We start from the raw sequence: 19098 nt of genomic DNA on the forward strand, positions 1-19098 counted from the left end.
ACAGCGCGTTACTGACCACGATGGCGATTTGGGATCTTAAAATAAACACGCATTAAAGTGGGTTGTGAACAAGTAGTCTTGGACAGGGGCGTTACAGCGAATGTCTGTTGCGGGACGGCTTATGCTTGCGGCGCAAGTGGCAAAAAGACATCTGTTTCTCTCACCTTCACTATTCGGATTGTGACAGAGTGGGAATAGTGGCAACGTACAAGTCCCTTCATTTGTCGTGGAAAACACTTTTGGAAGGGTTTGGTTCAATGCCACTGAGGGAGGGGTTTGTGTTGGTCAAGCTGCCTGCAGTACCCTGGTCTATATTTCCTCTTGCACTGGGCGAAGTTATTAAATTTCTTCGCCAGTAATTTCTTCCCGATGGCAAGCGATTTATCGATCCCGCTCGCTTCGCCGTGGCGAACCATGAAAAAGATAAATCTGAGACTTTTTCGCCATCGCTGTGGTAGTTTGTATGGTTCCACTGCCGATCGATCTCAAGTAGGACCGCTCCTTTCATTACCCGCCCGGGACGAGCGGTGATGGAAGATGGGATCAATATATCAGAAATAGATTAAACAAACCAGCCGATCGGATCAGAGGAGGAGACGTGCACCAGGGTGAGGAAAGTTCGGGCTCGGATGCTGATTCGGAACCGGTCTATTGCGGGGCGGGGCGGTATAGCAGTTTCCGAGCCGTGCAACCGAATCGAAGCAGCGGTCAGTACAGAAGGAAAACAGAAATTTACGATCATCATTAATCTGGGCGTTGTAATGAATATAAACAATCGTGTACACCTTGCGACCACCATCTGCCTTCTGTCTCGGTGCACCGCTGATTGGGCATCTTCCGGAGACCTTGCACCACATTGACGACCACTGTGGACGACCGTACCGAAGGCGCCTGTGGGTCAGTGGCACTGATTGGAAACTCGTTTCCAGCAGCCGGGCCGCCCTTTTCGTACCTTTTTGAAAAGTCGGATCGTTTGCGTTCGGCTCCATTACGAGCTCCCTTGGCATGCCGACCGTACCACCCAGGCACTATGTTTTACTAATGGGCGTTAGTAAATTAAAATTCAAACCCTGAGATGAAGGAAATTTTATCCGAGTCCTGCCCGCGCCAACTGCCTTCCACGTGCTCTTGCACCGGGCAGCACCGAGTTGGGCTGGCGTTGTTTGCCCCCGACACGATGTACGCCGGTTGCGAACACTAGTTTTCTATTTCGGTCGATTTCAATCGATGAAATCAATTTAAGATTTATGACCAAATACCGGACCCACATGAAATGGATTGCTTTAGGATCATTTAGTAAAGGGGGTGTGTAAATTACGCTAGAGGCGGCGAAAATACATTTATCTAAATTGACCCTCTTTGAGCGGCGGGCAGCAATAGTTGGAATTTAGTTTAAAAATGCATAAGTTCAAAGCTTCGTTTGTGTGTTCTTATAAAAAGAAAAAAAAATCACATTGCTGTGTTCTGATTATCAAACTTATCGAAGTTATACTTTTTATCGAAATAATTAATATTAAGTTGTATAGCTTAACTGCAACTATTATTAACTACATCCTGTATTTATCACAATCTTATTCCAATTGGATGCTCGAATGGCATATTGAAAACCGAATTTTACTCATGTTGTAGCATAACGTCGGTGGATCAACCTTCACGAAATGTCGCAATCATTCTTCTGCATTATTAATTAGCTTTAATGGATGCTTGGCTCGCATCAACTACGGAACTTTAACGCTTCCCAGACTGTATTAGGTAATTGAGTTCACCTTTATCAACGGTTCGCTTTGCAAAAAGAGCGGGAGCGGAGAGGCAACAAAGGCAACAACGTCCAACCTGCCAATCAATGGGCAGAAACGGGACTGTAAAAGTAGATAATTTCAAAGTCTACGTTTTCTATAAATAAATCTTTGATGCTGCAGAACTTTTTCTTCCAAAGGTAGAATCGAAATGAAGGTACCAATTTCCTTTGAACTAGCAAAACCACATGTGAATGTAAAAATATATTTTCAACAAATACCAGGCGCCTCCATTCCACAAGAGAGTGTTCGAAAACAACACAGGTTTGCTCTGGCGAAAATTCCTGGTTGCAATTGTCTTATGAAAATATTTTTTTCTCACAATACATGACTGTTTTAATGTTTTCACAAAAGTTCTTTTATGGCAACGTCTTCTACCATAGGAAAAAAAAATTAAATGCAAACAATGCATTCCAACACCTAATCAAATTTGTTCTCTCCTTGATACCATAGAGTATGTGGCTTGAATATTCCTTCCAGCTATTTTAAAGTAGAATGAAATGAACGAGTCGACAAAGTTGGAGTATGAATTTCTATAAGTGTCGAGTGGCTAAGAGCCGTAATATTATCAAAAAGAGATACCAAAATACCCTACTGGGGAAAAGTTTCATCGTTAAACATTCTCAGTTGTGAACAAATTATGTTCCTGCTTATGCAAATGTCGCTCAAGTAACATGGCATGTTGAGCAAAATAAAAAGAAAAAAGAAAAACGATTTCGTCCCAGGTCAAAAATGTTACAATGATACCATAATCATTATGCTTCACGCTATGGGGGTTCAGTTTCGATATCGCTCCCTGAAAGTTTGCTTATGTTTGTTTGTGTAAAGATTAAATGTCAATTATACTGATAAAAGTTGAATTTAAATTGATCCCGCTGTTTCCAGGAAATATTTTATATAGCCTCACATTGATTGGTTCTTTTCTATCGAATTAAAGTAATATTTTTATAATGTTGTACAACACAAGTTGAAACAAGAAGGCTTTTGCCAGTATTATAAACAAAACCGAAAATTGATTTTAAAGTTCTCTTTCAGGAAAAAGATAAATTTATGTAGTGAAAATATTGTAGAGTTAAATCATTTGCATTTCATTTACACATTCCATGTTAAACATGTGGACATTAAGGCATCGTGTATGGATTCAGACAAACCGTAGCAGATTTCGATAAAAAGTGCATCAAACACACTCCATATCGATTGGTCCGTTTCTGAATCGTGTTGCTCGGTGAATGCATTTCGAACGTTGTGTCGTTCAATAGAACAAGTGTTTGAGGACTCGGCATTGGGTGATGAGATGGATATTGATGTGCGATTTCGATGCTGTTTGCTACTCATGCCCATGTTTGCGGTATCGTGTGCTGCATAATATTTGCCTATGTTGGCCAAAAAAACCTACTATTTGGATCATGTTGCCTATTTACACGAGGGCAGTGCGGGCGTTTGGTTGTATCTACCATGCGGTCTATGGTTTTGGACTTCTCTCCAAAATCGTTTGAACATATTTGACGAAAGCTCTAATCCAATAGACCGATATCGGACAGAATGCTATCCACTTTTTGACCATGTTCTGGGACAGATTTTTCGTTGATAACATGGAAGGCTACACGAGTGATGTAATCCTCATCTGCTAGTCCCTTTCATTTTGTAAACCTAATTTTCACTAGAATCTATCCAAGCACTTTGCAGGCTTCATCAACATCCATTGCTACAGTGGGAGTAATAATTTGTGGGGGCTCTGGTAGGTGCTCTGGAACGCGAACCGTTCGCAGCTGGTGCGAGCGGTGGACTTGCAGCGGGATGGATTTTCCATTAGCTTAATTACGGTATCCTCCGTTGGCTTAATCGAGGTTGAAATCCTCCCGCACGTTGGCTTCCTCAAGCTCGCCGAATTCAGACACTTCTGGTCGCCGGGGATCGATAGAAATGCTTAATCCAGCGGGACAGACTTGGCAAAGCCATCGTTGAGTGAAGCCGCTCGCAAATGTGAATTTCATGTCGCAAATCTGTCGCCACTGGCGGTGGCGTCTTGCCATTTTATTTTTTCGGTTCACCATCCTCCAGTCTTTCCCAACCCGCTTCGTTCTTCCCGCCGCTGACCGACAATTATTCATTCACGATCGCGCAAAACTCTCTCTCTTTTGCGTTCAAGTCCTTTTGTGATGAGTAGTCTCTGCAGAAGTGGCAGACCTAAACGGGCCATCTGCTGCGCTTCTTTTCTTTATTGTTTTCAAGCTACGTTGAAACTCGATTCAACGGGCAACGAAATTAAAAGCAACACTCACCGGTCGATAAGGACGTACACTGCGTGCGGGGTGGTGGGCGTGACGGTTTGTATACACCTTCATAAGCACATTAAGTTAAACAGCGTTTAATTAGTGTGACGTCGAGCGAAGCCAACCCTTGTTTAGTTAGGACGCTGCGTCAATATGATTGATGATAGGAAATATTTGCCTAATTATGTTAGAGTTTGTCATATACAGTTTTGTCGTCACCCGTTTCGTTAGTGTATATTTGAGTAAGCTATGATGTTTTTCTGGCATTTGATGTAGTTTCTCATAATTCTCCTTCCACATCATGGTGTGTTTGTGTTAAATTATTGAATACATTTCTTACTTCAAGTTTTGCTTGCTATAAAATATTGAAATGTAAATGGAAATTTATGCTTTGTATCGTTAAATGCAATTCTAGCAGGTTTCTGCATTGTTTGCTAATTTGTTATCTTGTACAAATATTTTCTTAAAATTATTTGATTAAAAAAAAAACCTTTTCTATCTTGTTGGACAAAATAAACCTCTTTATGCTGACATGCAAACCTGAGGCAAAAATACATGTCAATCGAATGCTATGGGTGCTGTCATTTTAAAAATGAGTGAAACAAAACAAACTACAGTATCAGGCAGAAATGCGTGCGTGTAGGAGGGTTAGCAAAGATGTTTTATTTATTTTGTTTTAAGTTCGACAACCAATCTGCGTACAACATTGGGGTACAATAAGGCACAAAAGCGGTGCAAACCTCCTTAATACTGGCTGCCCGAATCGAAACCCCATAATCGACGTGCACGAAGGGCAGGCCAGTCGCAGGTTGAAGTGCTTCATACCGAATCGTTCATGTTTTCCTCCCGTTTCTTCGTGCTTCTTTTTAATGCTTCTGCATCGCCGTATGCAGAAAGAAGCCGAACGCTCTAGCTCAAAGGGTCTCTCGTGCAGGCGGTTTGCAGGCGAAATGTGAAACTTTGATCGAACGCGCGCGCAAGAAAACAAGATATCACGTGGCCAGCGCAACGGAACGGTACTTTTTCCCTCCCCTTCGCCTTTTTTGTTTTGTTTTGGTTGTGGTTGCGGCAATGCCCCAGTCGGGCGGTTTGTTTCCTTACGCAGCGCGGAGGGAAGATGTGAACATGCAGCGAATGTGCGCAGCTTTGCATAAAACGGCAAACATCCCCTTGACGGGCACGGTACGGTCTCCAGGTGTTTGATTTGTTAGCCGTTCCGCCGCACCCTACGCCCGGAACGGTGCTTTGTTGCGTGGAGTTGCCCTAGCGCGCCGTAAATGTGCGAAATAGTGCACAAACCGAACGCCAGGATCTTCGCATTGAGGGAAAAATCAACGTCAAAGAAACATTTGTTGTTTTAAGTTTAAAAAAAAACCCTCGTGCGTTTGGGATGGGGATGGGAAACACCGGAACCTGACGGAGAGCCGTGACGCAACGGAACGATTTGCTGAACGCGTTCGACCCGAAGAGACCACCGTGGCAGTCGACCGTCCGTAGTCGGGATAAATGAGAGGGCAATAATTGAAGGTTCAAGAGGTTAAGCCGTTGATGTTTTTAAAGTGGCCGCGTAGGAAGTTGCACGCGGTAGCGCGGCATGTTGATGTAGTGGTGGTGTGACACGAAACCGACTGCTGTTGAAAAAAGGAAAGTTTATACTTTAATGCAGCATTCCGCTTATATGCAACGGCAATATTAAATGAATCCTCAATTCTCGTTATACTTTATCGAAGTTTAATATCGGTTATCCTAATTATTGCAATCATTTTTCAACGCTACAAACTAAAATAGATCTGAAATGGCGCTCCATAGTAACTGGAGTGTCATTTATGCACCGGGATTACAAAGACTTGTGGCGCTTGAATCCGAATACATTCCCACATTTCGCTTCACAAAATGTGCAAAGTAATGACCGCTGCATGAAACGCGCAGGATTAACCATTCGGCATGTAAAGTACGTTCCGGCATCGGTTGCGGTACGGTTTTCGCGTTCAAGTTATTCGCTTTCGTAACGCCCTGCGACCAACACCATAACTCCCATGCGGGATACCATATTTGGGACCAGCAGTGGCCGCGCAGCGTACACGCGTTTGGTTTATTTATACGTATTTTTCGTAATTTCGATCCAAACAGCCACCCTCCCGGCGGTGAGGTACTAAAATCCATTCCCAGTAAAATGTAATAATTTTGATTCCTTTTTCGGTACAGTGCTGTTGCGGCCCGCTGCCCCCCGAGGGAATGATGGGATGGCCACTGTGCGTTGAAGGTTGGCGGGCGGGCGGTTTTGATTATCGACCAACGAATTAATTAATTTGCCCCCGGCATCATCGGATGTGTAATTAATTCTAATTGAGGCTGGTGCAGAAAAAAGCACACGAATGGGAAACGATTTATTTGGCCCAGTGTGCGTATCCCCGAACGAAATCTAGGCTCGTGAGAATTGAATTGAGCTGTTGGAAGCCATCTCCGTGTACTAAAGGTCACTGAAAATGGTAAAACTCCAAGCTGGTGAAGTATTGCAAAAGAAAAAAGCTGGAACCTAAACTGGTTTTATGTGAATAAATAGTATATTATAAAGTTGCCCCACAATACAGTCGCTTGAAGCGAAGAACAGTTTTAAATAAAAGTAAGAAAAATAAAAATGCCGTTAAATATTAAGGACGATCGGTTCCCACACAGTCACACAAAACCCGAAACACGTCCCGTGTGAATGATACCTGCGGGCGTTAAAGTATTTTTACGGGATGACCCTGTTTGCATGGCTGCCCGGTTGGTGGGATCTTTTTTTTGTTTCTGGTTTACACTGCATCAATTTTCTCCTTCGTCTCGCATAGTGAAGTTTATTTTTTGATGAACGTGCCGGAGTTCATTCGTTGTGGGATAAAAATTATAAATGCATGCTTGCACAACACAATGGTAAACGAATGAGCAAAACTTGAACTACACCATGCACTTCTTCGAATGCACCCTATTCACATGTAGGTTAGCAAAGAGTGTGCAAAATTTTGAACAACAATATAATAAATGTAACAAAGAGTGAAATTCTCCAGATCGTTGTGCCATTTTTAATGGCGCCTGCAGAAAGTTTGATGCTTCGTGACATTCGCTTCTGTTTTTTAATTCATTACCTTTAGCATCACTCATGAGGGTATGATGATATGGACTGTGTATGGTAAAATGCTATCAATTTTCAATTTTTAACCTACGGCGCTGGTTTCCGACCGCGATGTTGATTGACATTCTGCTGCCAAATGGAGCCGTAGGTATAATACTTTTTGCTCTCATTTGGCAAATCCCGTCAGCAGACTCACTCTTCCATTTTCCCACCATCCGGACAGCTCGGGCGGTACATTTTCCTCATTTGAAACGTTAGCTGATTATGGTTGACCCGAATTCGCATCATAAATTCAGCATCCTCTCAGCGCTCACCGAACGGAGGTCATCCTTTGCCATCGTCAGTCGGTTCGCTCCGTCAGTCCGGCCTGCCGTTGGCATATGGCATCATTTTTCCGCAAAAATCATTTTCCAACGGATGCACCATCCGGAAGTCCTCGGATTCGGGGAGTCCGTGAGTGAAGTTGCAAACTAGTGCATAATCGTATGCTCAAATATTGAAATTGAGGTATGTTTGGTTGCGCGGCCATCCAATTTGTCCCAGAGTAGTAGCATTAATATTTCAGTTGACTCTATTAAGGCAGGTACGCTGTATATCTGCAGATGGCCGTTTCTGCGAACTAATTGAGATTAAAATCAGCATTGGATGACCGATTGCTGTCGACGAAATGAAAATCGATGTTTTGGAATACATAGTTAAAATGGTATCGACCTCGTTGTGGATTTCTACTAGACTCTTATTAACCTCGACTTTTAATTAAATGTACCATATTTGGATGAGGATGTTATAAATGATGTTGTTTGGTAAAAACTGTTAAATCCGATTGCCGACTCAAAAAAAATCATGGAAAAATTAAATAATCATTTTTCGAGTGCCCCTCTCAGATGAATTACATATTTCCACACCGATATAGTAGATATAGTTTTCGCCACACCAATTTTCAATTTGACGAGTAGTTGGAAGATAATTGCCCTTGTTGTAACATCGTGTCATCGAGCCTTATCACCGGTGGTGCATCGAGCAACTTTGGAACAGTTCCTCCCAGCTGACACACTAGCATTTGCCTCCCGCCAGCTGTTGCTGGCTTCACGTTTCTGCGAAACAAGCCACTTTGCCATAATATCTTACACCGCCACCAAGATGACAAGCACCGAGCGCCACCGATAAACGACCCAAGAGGTGGCATTGTGCGACGCCACATCAGGCCGGTTTGTTGCAAAGTGCATCAAAATAATTAACTTCCCTCCGGGCCATGTTCGATGCATCTCCCCGAGTGTGTGGCACTTCGCACTGCTCTAGATGATCTCAGGGACACTCTTGCCGACCTCCATATTTTCCCTTGAGATGCCTGTACAATCGAGACGCACACTTTGACATTTCGGTAGAGCGAGAATTTCAGGAGCATGCTGCTTCCGCTTGAGCTCGCGGATGCTAGAAGTAAGCTTGGTTGTATCGATTTACTTCAGCAGCTGTTGCTTTTACGCGTCCACAGTGAATCCGGCCCCCAAAGATACATGAGAAGGCACGATTCACGACAGCGAACTGCATCAAAGCTTCTCTTTAATGTTGTTAGAAATGATAAATGATTTATTTATCACGACAGCTACATAGAGCTACAATCTAAGCCTCTTGGGAAAGTAATAGTATCAGTACAGTTCCAAAAATTCAAATAAATTATTAACACAATTCCTTTTTATCATTATTTTGAGACATAGATTCTTACTTTATCCTTTTCTTTTCTCCTTTCAGGTATGACTTTATCGGAATATGGCGTTCAACCTGGCTGCACAAGGAATCGTGTTTTTGAGTAACAATCCAATAGGCATCTTTTTCAAATTTACTTCAACATCTGGTGCGGAAAAATCGGTATTTTAACAAATGGTACCTTAGGTGATATTTTTTATATTCACGCAGTAGATGGCACGTTAGTACATTAAAACGTAATCGGGAACAACATCTTGAGCGTGCATATCAGTAATGTGGAACGATATTGTGTGTCGAAGCTAGGAAAACGACAATGTGAATGGCTCTGGTATCTCTATATCAAGCCCATAAAACGAATTAGAATGTGGAAAAAAACATAAAATTTTACTATTCCACCGTATCTTTCTTCTACGTCGATTTAAAGATTTTTTTCTGCCCATTCACGGTCTCAAAGTCTGGGCAGAACTCAAGTTACAGTTGGTGCTGATGCGCCCCACGGCCACTGGCGACCGGATACGGAACTCAATTCACTGCAAGTGGTGAAAGCATCATAAATTCTCGCTCGTTCCCGTCCGATTCTGCCTCCCAGGAGGAAGACCGTTGGTCGTCGGATCTCGGCGTCTGAAGCGGAGCGAAACATTCCTCTTTCCCATCTTTTTTTTTTTAAATCCTTGGTACGATAGTATTTCCAGTAAGCGAACGACAGTCGTTTTGTAAAGTGTGAGGTAGAAAGAAATACACAAGTGAAGTATTATTTCGTCGAGAACATTTCTTCCGCCAGCCGATGGTGCGATTTGTCATAAACTCGCGACTCCGTTAGTGTGTCGGAGAAAGGAAAAGATGGGTAGTGGCAGGTTTTTGTATCATTAGTTTTATATATATATTTTTGCAATTTTATTCCTCGCCTTCAGCGCCACCGAACGACATTACTCATCGCGTAAGCCTTTGCTCTGCGACGAGTGTATTTTGTAGTGCGATAAAGTCTTACTTTGTACACTTTTTCGTACAACCATGTGGCGATGCTAGTAGGACGAAAAATTTGTCACATCCGTTGGGGATTACTGTCGACTTAAGGTTCCATACTTTTGAACCACTGATACGAACCCGACGCGGTGTGGTTCGCTTCCAAAATGTGTCCAAACTTTTATAGGAGAAGAGAGATGTGTTGAGGAAGGTATAGAACCTTGTGCTAGACGTTTTCTCTATAAATGTTCGAGATATAAATTTACTAGCGAGCGAAAAAAAAGTCATCTGTAAGATTCTTGAAGATTTGTAAACTACTTGAATAGTAGTTTTTGCGCACAAAAATAATGTTCTTTGTTAGATGGGTTAAGATTTTTTTCGTAAAATAGACCTACGAAATGCAGAGGATATATTACAGATGCCAAATTTACAATCCTGTAATAATGCACTCAGCATAAGTGTCTGCATTGCTGCCTTTTTTTCAACGTCGATTGCTTGCCTTGCAACACAAAACGAACCATGTGGAGATACGAACATTCATCGGGAGCTTACAGCGTGAATATATCGTTTTCTTGGCAGTATGTAAAGTCTGGCTCAGCGGCTGCAAGCCAGCTTCCGACATTATGACAAATTCATCGTAGACGAAGTTTGTAGAAACGGAATGGGTGAAAAGTTTTACAGCAGCATACGCGATTAGTGTGGCTGAAGCGAATGATTCATGCGTCGCTACCATTTGCAACTGTCCATCGTGACTCGTTGCTTGATGCAAAAGTTGCCGCAACGTGCGCTACTCCCTCAAGAGAATACGGTGCTAAGCAGTTAGCATCCCACGCAGCATCCATCCGTTGAATCGTTAAAAGGCTTCTGCTGCGGGCAAAAGTAACAGCTGGCAAAACGACTCAGCCACAATTCAGACATGCTAATGCCGTGTGCATCCGTATCATCGGCTGGAGAGACATCGCCACAACTTCGCTTTATTAACGAAGGATTAATGTAACGCCGTTCGGTGTTAAGTAGAAACCAACCCGCTGCTGGTTGAATGGCATCAACATAAAGAAAACGAATAAATTGCTACCTCCTTCTAATTGCAAGCACAATCACCATTAGTACCAAGTACGTCATCGTCCGTGTGGCAAGATGTTTGATGAATAAACCTAAAACATCCTCAGCTTTTCAGAAGCGAACGGTAAAGAGAATGCCGAATGGCAATCTCATCTGTGTGGGTGTAGACAATGTAATTAATTCGTCGGAAACCGATACTGCAAAGCGTGCTTCCATCAACGCAACTCCTCGCGCACTTAGCACTCCTACACAAGCTTTGGGTTGTTTGTACTATTTGCCTGTAGATCCCTGCATTTTGGGGCCGATTGTTACACTGACGTACAAAAACGATGAAGAAGTGCTTTGTTTCTAACTTCAAAGTTCGTTTTGTTTTTGCCGGAAATTACCAAACCAAGCGTCAAACTACCTGAACTTTCTTCCAGGTATCACGCTGGTTTTACGAACGCAAATTTTGTTGTCCTAACGTTAGAAGCTACCGGTGTTTGCATATCCTGTGCATTCAGGTTCCTCGCTCCATGGCCTATTGGTAATAGATATAAGTGCTGCAGGAAAGTCGAATGTAGTTGAGCGGTAATGAGATAACTTTCCCTGCGTAGGTTCCGTTTGTTTGTTCCACTGCTTTTGTTTGGCACTGGGAACGTTATCCGTTGTTCCAACACGAATGCTTTTTGTTAATGTACAGACTCTTATGCCCCATGCTCGCACATATCGGTCTGCAACTTTGTAGGATATCGTTGGAACGAGTTCGTGTGATAGCAAACGTAATTTAATAAGAGAACTGAGTCTGTAGGAGCTTATAAAGTTTACCTCGACTTTAATCGGATCTGGAAGGTAGACACTGTACTAGTCAAGTTGGTAGAAATAGATTCACTGAAACGACAGAAAGATTAAGTCGTTCGAATAGTTGCGTTAGTTTGCTCCGCCCTGATGAGTTACATTGTTTCCTGTTGATCTTCTGGAATGTAACTGTGTTTGGGTGTATGTGTTTTATCACTTCAACTACCATCTGGGTTTTCGCATTATTACCTTTGGTAGATGTATAATCGTAAGCTGATATCGTAAGGCAGAGAATGATTTCGAATAACAAATTTAGGATATTAAGTTTAGGATCCTGGAATTTTGAATACAGTATTTTTACGTCTTGATGCAATTTGGGTTGGTAAAAAATATACTTTTATAGGGAAAAACTGTCTTATATTATTTCATGATATTTATTTTAAACATAGAATTTCGACAGTAATTTTTTTTCTGTTTTACTTATGATCGATACTAAAGTAGTTTAAAGCATTTTACTAGATTATAGTTGGGTTCAAATGGATGAAATCTCATCTAAAAAACCAATCCAACCAGGTGCATTCTTTTATGTTTGTGGTCTTGCATGGCAATCAATTGTTTACTCGCATAACTTTCACAGAACAAAGGCGAACCGTCTCCGATCGTTTCTCAATTTCAAAGAACTGGCTCACATTACCTCAAGCAATCGGATATCTATCTGACGTACGTGTGTGGCTAACTTAACTACACCCTGCTATTGATGCAATACCAGTACGGTTTCATCTTCTACTTCAGCTGCTTTCCGGAATGTATTCATCATTAGACATGCATGCTTTTTTGCCAACGAGTTATCCGCAAGCGAGGCAACCATATTATGCACCGGTGAACGAAATGCGCTCCTCTTTGTGTCACTCTTTTCGTTAGTGCCGTTCAGCGAAGTCGCTTTGTGCAGCAATTGACAATGCGGTTAGATTGTGGTGAAAGCAAAGCGTAACTGCTGCCAAGTTTCGATCTTCAATCTTGGAGCGACCTGATAGAGTACGGTATCGTTGACATCTAATCACGGTTGTTAGCAGTCATTCGATTTTTGATACCGATTGAAGCTTTGATTTTTGGCTGACTATGGAGTTTTTCCGAGAGTCTACGAGTCTACGCCGCTCTAGGAAAAGTCTTTGAAAACTTATTGCTTCATTTTCCTTATGCTATTCTTTTTTTTTTGTGCGAACGAAACATTTTCAACCAAGATTCTTCAGATGTTGGACGATTCATAAATTGCTTTCGAGAACAAACTGTTTCCATCAATGCCTGCAGGCACTTGGCCAATACCGACCACGAACCTGCTAGCGGCTTATTAATCATTTGAACTTTTCTGCTTCACTTCCGGCCACGTGCTGCAGGGCAACAGATGCTCCGGAAAGATAGGAAAAGTTTTCCAGCTCACCAGTAACATCACTGTGCTATATTGTTTCCGCTTTTCATTTTCTCTTTTGAACTGCGGTGAACAAACTTTTAAGGAAGCTGCAGGCTAGTTTGGTTTGAAAAATGTAGTTCGTCTTATTTTATTTATTAACATTACAGATAATCTAAAAATCTAGGTAATGCAATTCTTTTTATCTACGAGTTTCCTCGGTGCAATCTGATTTGTCCTTCAATGGGCGTCATACTGAAAGGAAAAAGCATAATGCAACCCTTATACATACCACAAGTGCAGGAAAAAAATGACACCTACCGTGGTTTGAACGCTGTGGTGTGTTTTATAAACTTTCAGCTCCATTAGGCCGTACAAAGAAAACGCCGAACCCATCCGTTTCGTTTGGTACAGGGCAGTAATCCAGTTCGAACCGCAATGGCTCGGTGAACTGGAAAACGTTTCCCAAACCCATATCAGTGGGTTTCGTTCAATTCCCGCTTCATTTACAACAAAACCTTTTCTTGGGGCGTTCTTCAAGGATCTTTTAAGGATGTTGCCCAGCAATCGATGTGGATTGAGTTGTGAAAAAAATGATGAATGGAAGAATTTTTGATTCTTTGAGGATTGGGATTGAGTGCGGTTAGCTCGGGATTAGGCAGTTACTTCGATAAGCGCTCGTGCTTTCCAGGATTCTGGAGATGAAACCCCGAGCGGAAGCCTATCTACCGGGCGTCGATTACGTCGAGTACTAGATGAAAGCCCATCAATCTTTCTTTCGCAAACGCTAAAATCCATTCGAATGCTCGGAAAAAAAAAATCCTGGTGCCAAGCAGACTACCGCTACGGCTGAAAATTATTGGCCTTTGGCCGTGTGGAAATTTGTCCAGTTTTTTTATTCCTTCTCTCATGGTCACCGATCCCATACAGACACATTTTTCCAACCTTAGAATGTGTATGTTGGAGGTATGAAAACCTGTCTATCCTGTGTCCGAAACAGACCCTGCAGCAGATTTTGTCATTCGCTACAAACTCCACTCTACCATAACTATTGCCCGGGCCAGAGTTCGCCAAGGCGTCTGTTGTTGTATATGTGTGTGTGTGTGTGTGTTTGTGACAAAAAAAAGAATGCAACATATTCAAGGATAACTCGCTCGCCGATGCTCCACCAAACTGTCCCGTCGGTCACGGTCAGTGCGCAAAAAAGACGACCATAAACGAAATTTATTACGGTACCGGTAGAATCATTTTTCCGAATGAGATAGTGTGCCGCTTGCGTTGTATTCCAGTGACCTATTTTTGCTCCAATTTAGTCCCATTTGCCGTTGGCTCTAGTGTGCATCGGATGGGGCCGGGACCCTATTGAAACCTCGGGTTCAAGTGTAATCGGATGCGGTGTTCAGTATTTCGTACCTTTCCTCCGGCTGTTTGACATTCCAGAGATGAAATATTTGGCATCCATTTGTGGTGTGTGATACTCATTTGACTCGAACTAATGGCCCACTCATTCATTCAATCGCTGGCTCGAGGATACCATCTCTGCATGGTTATCGTCACGATGTTGCTCGACTAGTCATGATTCTTTGATATTTCAAATCAATTAGATATATGGTATTTCGGTCCATATACCATTTCTCGATCGAAAACAGGCATATTTATTGATTGAATATTTATGATTACCTGAATGGTCCAAGTATTAATGTATAACATACCAAACGAAGAGTCGTACCATTGTCAGTAAAATGAACTTAAATGTGTGATGGACAGATTTTATTAGTTTTTAGTATGTATTCGATTATTTAGTAATGAAATTAAATTTTTGAATGCATGGAAAAAATGTTCTTTGATGAAAGGAACGGAGCAACGTTTTTTCCTCCCAATGGAGACGCCTGGTGGCTGGTGAGAGTTTCGCATCCGGTCGTCGGCATCCGATGAAAGGGAAATTGTGAGAGATAGTTGACACCGGAGCTAATTGAAATCTTCTCTCCAGTGGTCGATGGAGATCCATCATAGATCGATTGGCAACCGGAGTGTTCGGTCTGGAGCTGTATGATGAAAACGCTCCATCAATCACTTTTTCAAATTGAATTCTGGTCCGGGCTCGGGGACTTTTTACTCGTGCTACCAAAGAGGTTGTCTCTTTTTTCTCTGTCGAGAACATTTTGAAGCTTTCTCCTTTGTTGTTGTTTCCATGCATGCCCATCCGCAATCACTAGACATGCAAAGGATATTAAAATTAAGTTTTCCATTATGAACATATAAACCATTATCTCCCCTCTTGTGCCAACTTATTATGTAGGCATCTTTTTGTAGCCTTTGCTTCTATATGAGTTGGTAATGTGTTAATACGACGCCTGCCAGCCAGGGAAACATTTTTCAACCGATGCAGTGTTTTTCAACCTTTTTCACGATGCAGTGTTTTACAACCTTTGCTTATGATTTACATGAAGCATTCTAGTTTGATCTACTTATCATGTTTGGTGCTAGTAACTCTCTTTGAATATGGTAAACATCAGTAACTGCGACCAACGTTAGGGTTTCGAAAACACTGATCCAGTGTTCCCGTGGAGCATGACAACGTTTCTTGTGGTAAAAACAAACACACATTAGCACACAGATACACAGACGAGAGCATGAATACCGGCACAGTGAAGCAGGAAATTGGAGCAATGTGAAATAAAATGACAATTCCATTTCCTGTCAGCCAGTTCTTTCCACGAACGCTCCCCGTCTATTTCGTTCTCCCATTATACCCCAATACGAAATCCCGGACCACCCGTTCCACGGGACTTTTTGTGCAGAAAATAAAAGCCATGGGCAAAGCTCTCCCATTCCGTTTCGAGGAAAAATACATCGAAGCGAAATGGAACACTGCTGATTCGAGCCCAACGCAAAGTGAATGAACTACGCCATTGCTTGGAAAATGGATTCGTACCAAAGCGGATTCGGATAAGGAAATAAAAACCACCCACCAGCGAGTCTTTTCATGGGCTTTGATGCCGCGGGTCAGGGTTGCTGGGTTGCCGATCCTAAACGGAAACAGATGGTGCACGTGTTCCGTTTCTCGATTACAATGTTGGTGGCGAATTGGGCGATCAGCGCTCCACGGCATCGACAGATGGCTGAACTATCGAAATCTGGTGAAGCGCAACGCTGAACGTAAACGATAGCAAACGAGTTTAAATCAAAGAGAGAGAAAAGGGTGATTTTATTTCTCTTTGATTTGGGTTTTGAAATTCTGCCATTCATTGGCTTTTTCTCGATTACAAAATAAAATGGATTTTTCCTAATGGCTTAAGAATGAAACCTTTTCGCCTAACAGAAGCAACGAAGTTCTGTCATTTCCTTCAAAGCTCAGAAAAAGAGTTTTCTCTCTCTATTTCGAAAAGTGTATGATAAATTTCTTCGGTCTGAACCTTATTTAAGCTTTGTTTCTTCAATGCTTTATTCTGTAGTAAAACAAAAGTCAAGATGTCTGCACAACACCACCATACCCTGCATGCGTCGCAATAAAACCAAAAACCATGAATAATTCACTTTTTTATCAGCACACACTACGCAGTGTTACAGCACTTTGAGTGACGAGCGAAGATGCCAGTTGTTAGTCAAAGTGATTGGCGGCAACGATAAATCTTGCGCATACAAATTTTCCATTGAAAACAGCCACACGATATAAGACAAAAGTCTGCCGGCGGAAAAAATCCATGCGATTAAAGGATCAAGGACTTTCCAGCACAGTTTCTTTCTTAGTGCATAGCACTAGATGTTACCTAGCTACCATTCGAAACCACAGTACCTCTCACGCTTCGTGCAGAAAGAGTGGTTTCTGGCCGGATGTATAGAAATGGGAAATGCAATGTAAAAGTAAATACTGTGCTGTTGTGAAGAGTGCATCTCGTCTTCGTTAGCTGAACAAGCGAGTATGTGAAGGGGTTGTGTATTATACTTGGTTGTAGCAATTATTTTGTGAACACTTGTTTGCCATTGAATTCGTGTTTCATTAGCTCACGTATGCAGACACTTTATTTGTTGTAGGTTTATGAATATAATACAATCATGTTGTTTTCTATGTAACCCTATGCTGACTAAACGAGATTTTAAAATAATGAACTGAGCCAACCAGACGCTGTGGAAAATTGGTTAAGTGGAAAATACACGATGGCTTAATTCAACATTTTGTTAAAGTAGAACCGAAGCAAAGCCACTATGTCATCGCGATGTCGATTCTCGATGGCACTTCTTCCTGTACGTTCGTACGTCAGACACGACGCACTACGACGGTACTTCTGTTCTATTTTTGCACTTTCCCGAGTGACGCATGGGACTCTAGCATTTTGTTTTCTGCCGGAAAAAAAACAAGGAGAAGCTGAAAATGTGGGCCCCATCATTCTGATGATGGTTTGCTCCATGATGGGCTGATACCATCAGGGCGCTTTTATCTCCAGTATTCGCGCATCTTTTTGAAGGTCTTTTGCGTTCTTTGCGTTTGCTTACACTTCAACTTGCTGCTTCGCCCAGTTTTCGGTACAGTTTGTTGAGCAGCTGCTGAAACTGATGGTGTTGAATAGATTGTGATGCTCCGTTCCATGTTTTTTTCTTTTCTTTTCGTTCGTGCTGGCGTGTACTCCATTGCTTGCGTAACTTAATATGAATGCAACCGCGTACCGTACATACCGACGTAAAAACAATCTCATTCCGCGGCGGGAGGTTTATAGCGCCGACAAGTTCTGAAAATAAATCCGTACGAAAGTGTTTCACGCTAATGAGGTACGAGTGAGTCGCTAGGAGCTTAGCGAACGAAGTGGCCCTTTTTTGGCTACCTTTACTTCAACATTTTATCATCATCCTACCATACGACTGGTAAACAAACGAAGGAAGTCGAGTTACGAGCCTAAATATGGGTACCTCTGGTATCTTCCATCAAACACAACCACCAGCGTACCGCTCTCGCCCATGCTGGTTGCCGATCTCCTACTGCCACAGGAAGGATGCCATAAAGCAGCACGCGTTCTGGGAAACTCCGCCAAACTCATCTCAGGAATTTTCCATTACTCACACTTTCGGGCGAATGACGAACAGACGGACGAAAAACAGACAGCCCGAAACAAACGGTTGCCTTTCTCCACAGCTGATTAATTGAATGATTCTCGGGCGTGTTAATTGCATACGTTCGTGGAATATACTATCCGGCTGATGTAATCACAGTGGTTTAATTCGATTTGTTTTCGTTTTCCCATTTCACTTTCTTCCACTTTTCTAGCAAGCCAACGAGGGTCGGTCTGTGGCGGTGTGTGCTGCGACGAGGAAACGGAGCGGCAGCTGCAGGAAAAGGCTACCAAAACCTTTGAACGGTTGGTCAAGCACCATATTCGCAGTCAACGGTCACACTGGGAGCAGGCCGCCAACCTGTACAGGGGTAAGTTTACTATTTCGCTAAATTTTTAATCCATGACAAAGGAGCAAAATGTGTTTAACACTGTATCTACCATAGACCAGGAAATTCTCATCCTGCTACAATATCAATATAGTATTGCACTAACTTAGTAGTAGGCTATAGAAATTGTGCTAATCAATCCTTAATGAAGCTATGTGCAGTAGCTTTTTTCAATTTGTTCATTCTTATAAGAACATTTGTTATTTGTTCAAAAATAAGTGTTAGTATTGATTCTTAAACAAATCAGCTTGAAGTCTCGGCGAATCTCGGAGAGGGAAAATATTATTAAATTTGTTTTATTTCGGTTCATATCCTACGGCAGGGGTCGGCACACATTTCTCGAATATAGCCAGGCTGCTAAATAAAAATTCAAACAACGAGCCATTTAAAGATATCACCACAAATGATCAATGATCATACTGAAAAATATTCTATAAAAGTTCGGTTGACAAAGTGTAAGAGAAGTCCTAAGTATAATAAGATGTTATAACAAAGAACGCAAAACAAATGGAACGAAGAGCCAACGTCGCAACGTATCTTATGACAAGCACGACCTAACACGCGCACGACCT

The 19098-nt window shown here is 42.2% G+C and overlaps 1 protein-coding gene across 4 annotated transcripts in view; it reads left to right on the top strand.

The window, feature by feature from the left end:
• The window catches only part of LOC131261821 (division abnormally delayed protein), a 119842-nt gene that overhangs the window by 69584 nt on the left and 31160 nt on the right, over positions 1-19098 (top strand). For all 4 annotated transcript variants that reach the window (XM_058263656.1, XM_058263659.1, XM_058263657.1 and 1 more), the window contains exon 3: positions 18353-18508. In XM_058263656.1, the coding sequence (XP_058119639.1) occupies positions 18353-18508 (156 nt within the window). The remainder of the gene's footprint in view (positions 1-18352; positions 18509-19098) is intronic.

This window comes from Anopheles coustani, chromosome 2 (assembly GCF_943734705.1).
Source record: "Anopheles coustani chromosome 2, idAnoCousDA_361_x.2, whole genome shotgun sequence".
Taxonomy (NCBI): Eukaryota; Metazoa; Arthropoda; class Insecta; order Diptera; family Culicidae; genus Anopheles; species Anopheles coustani.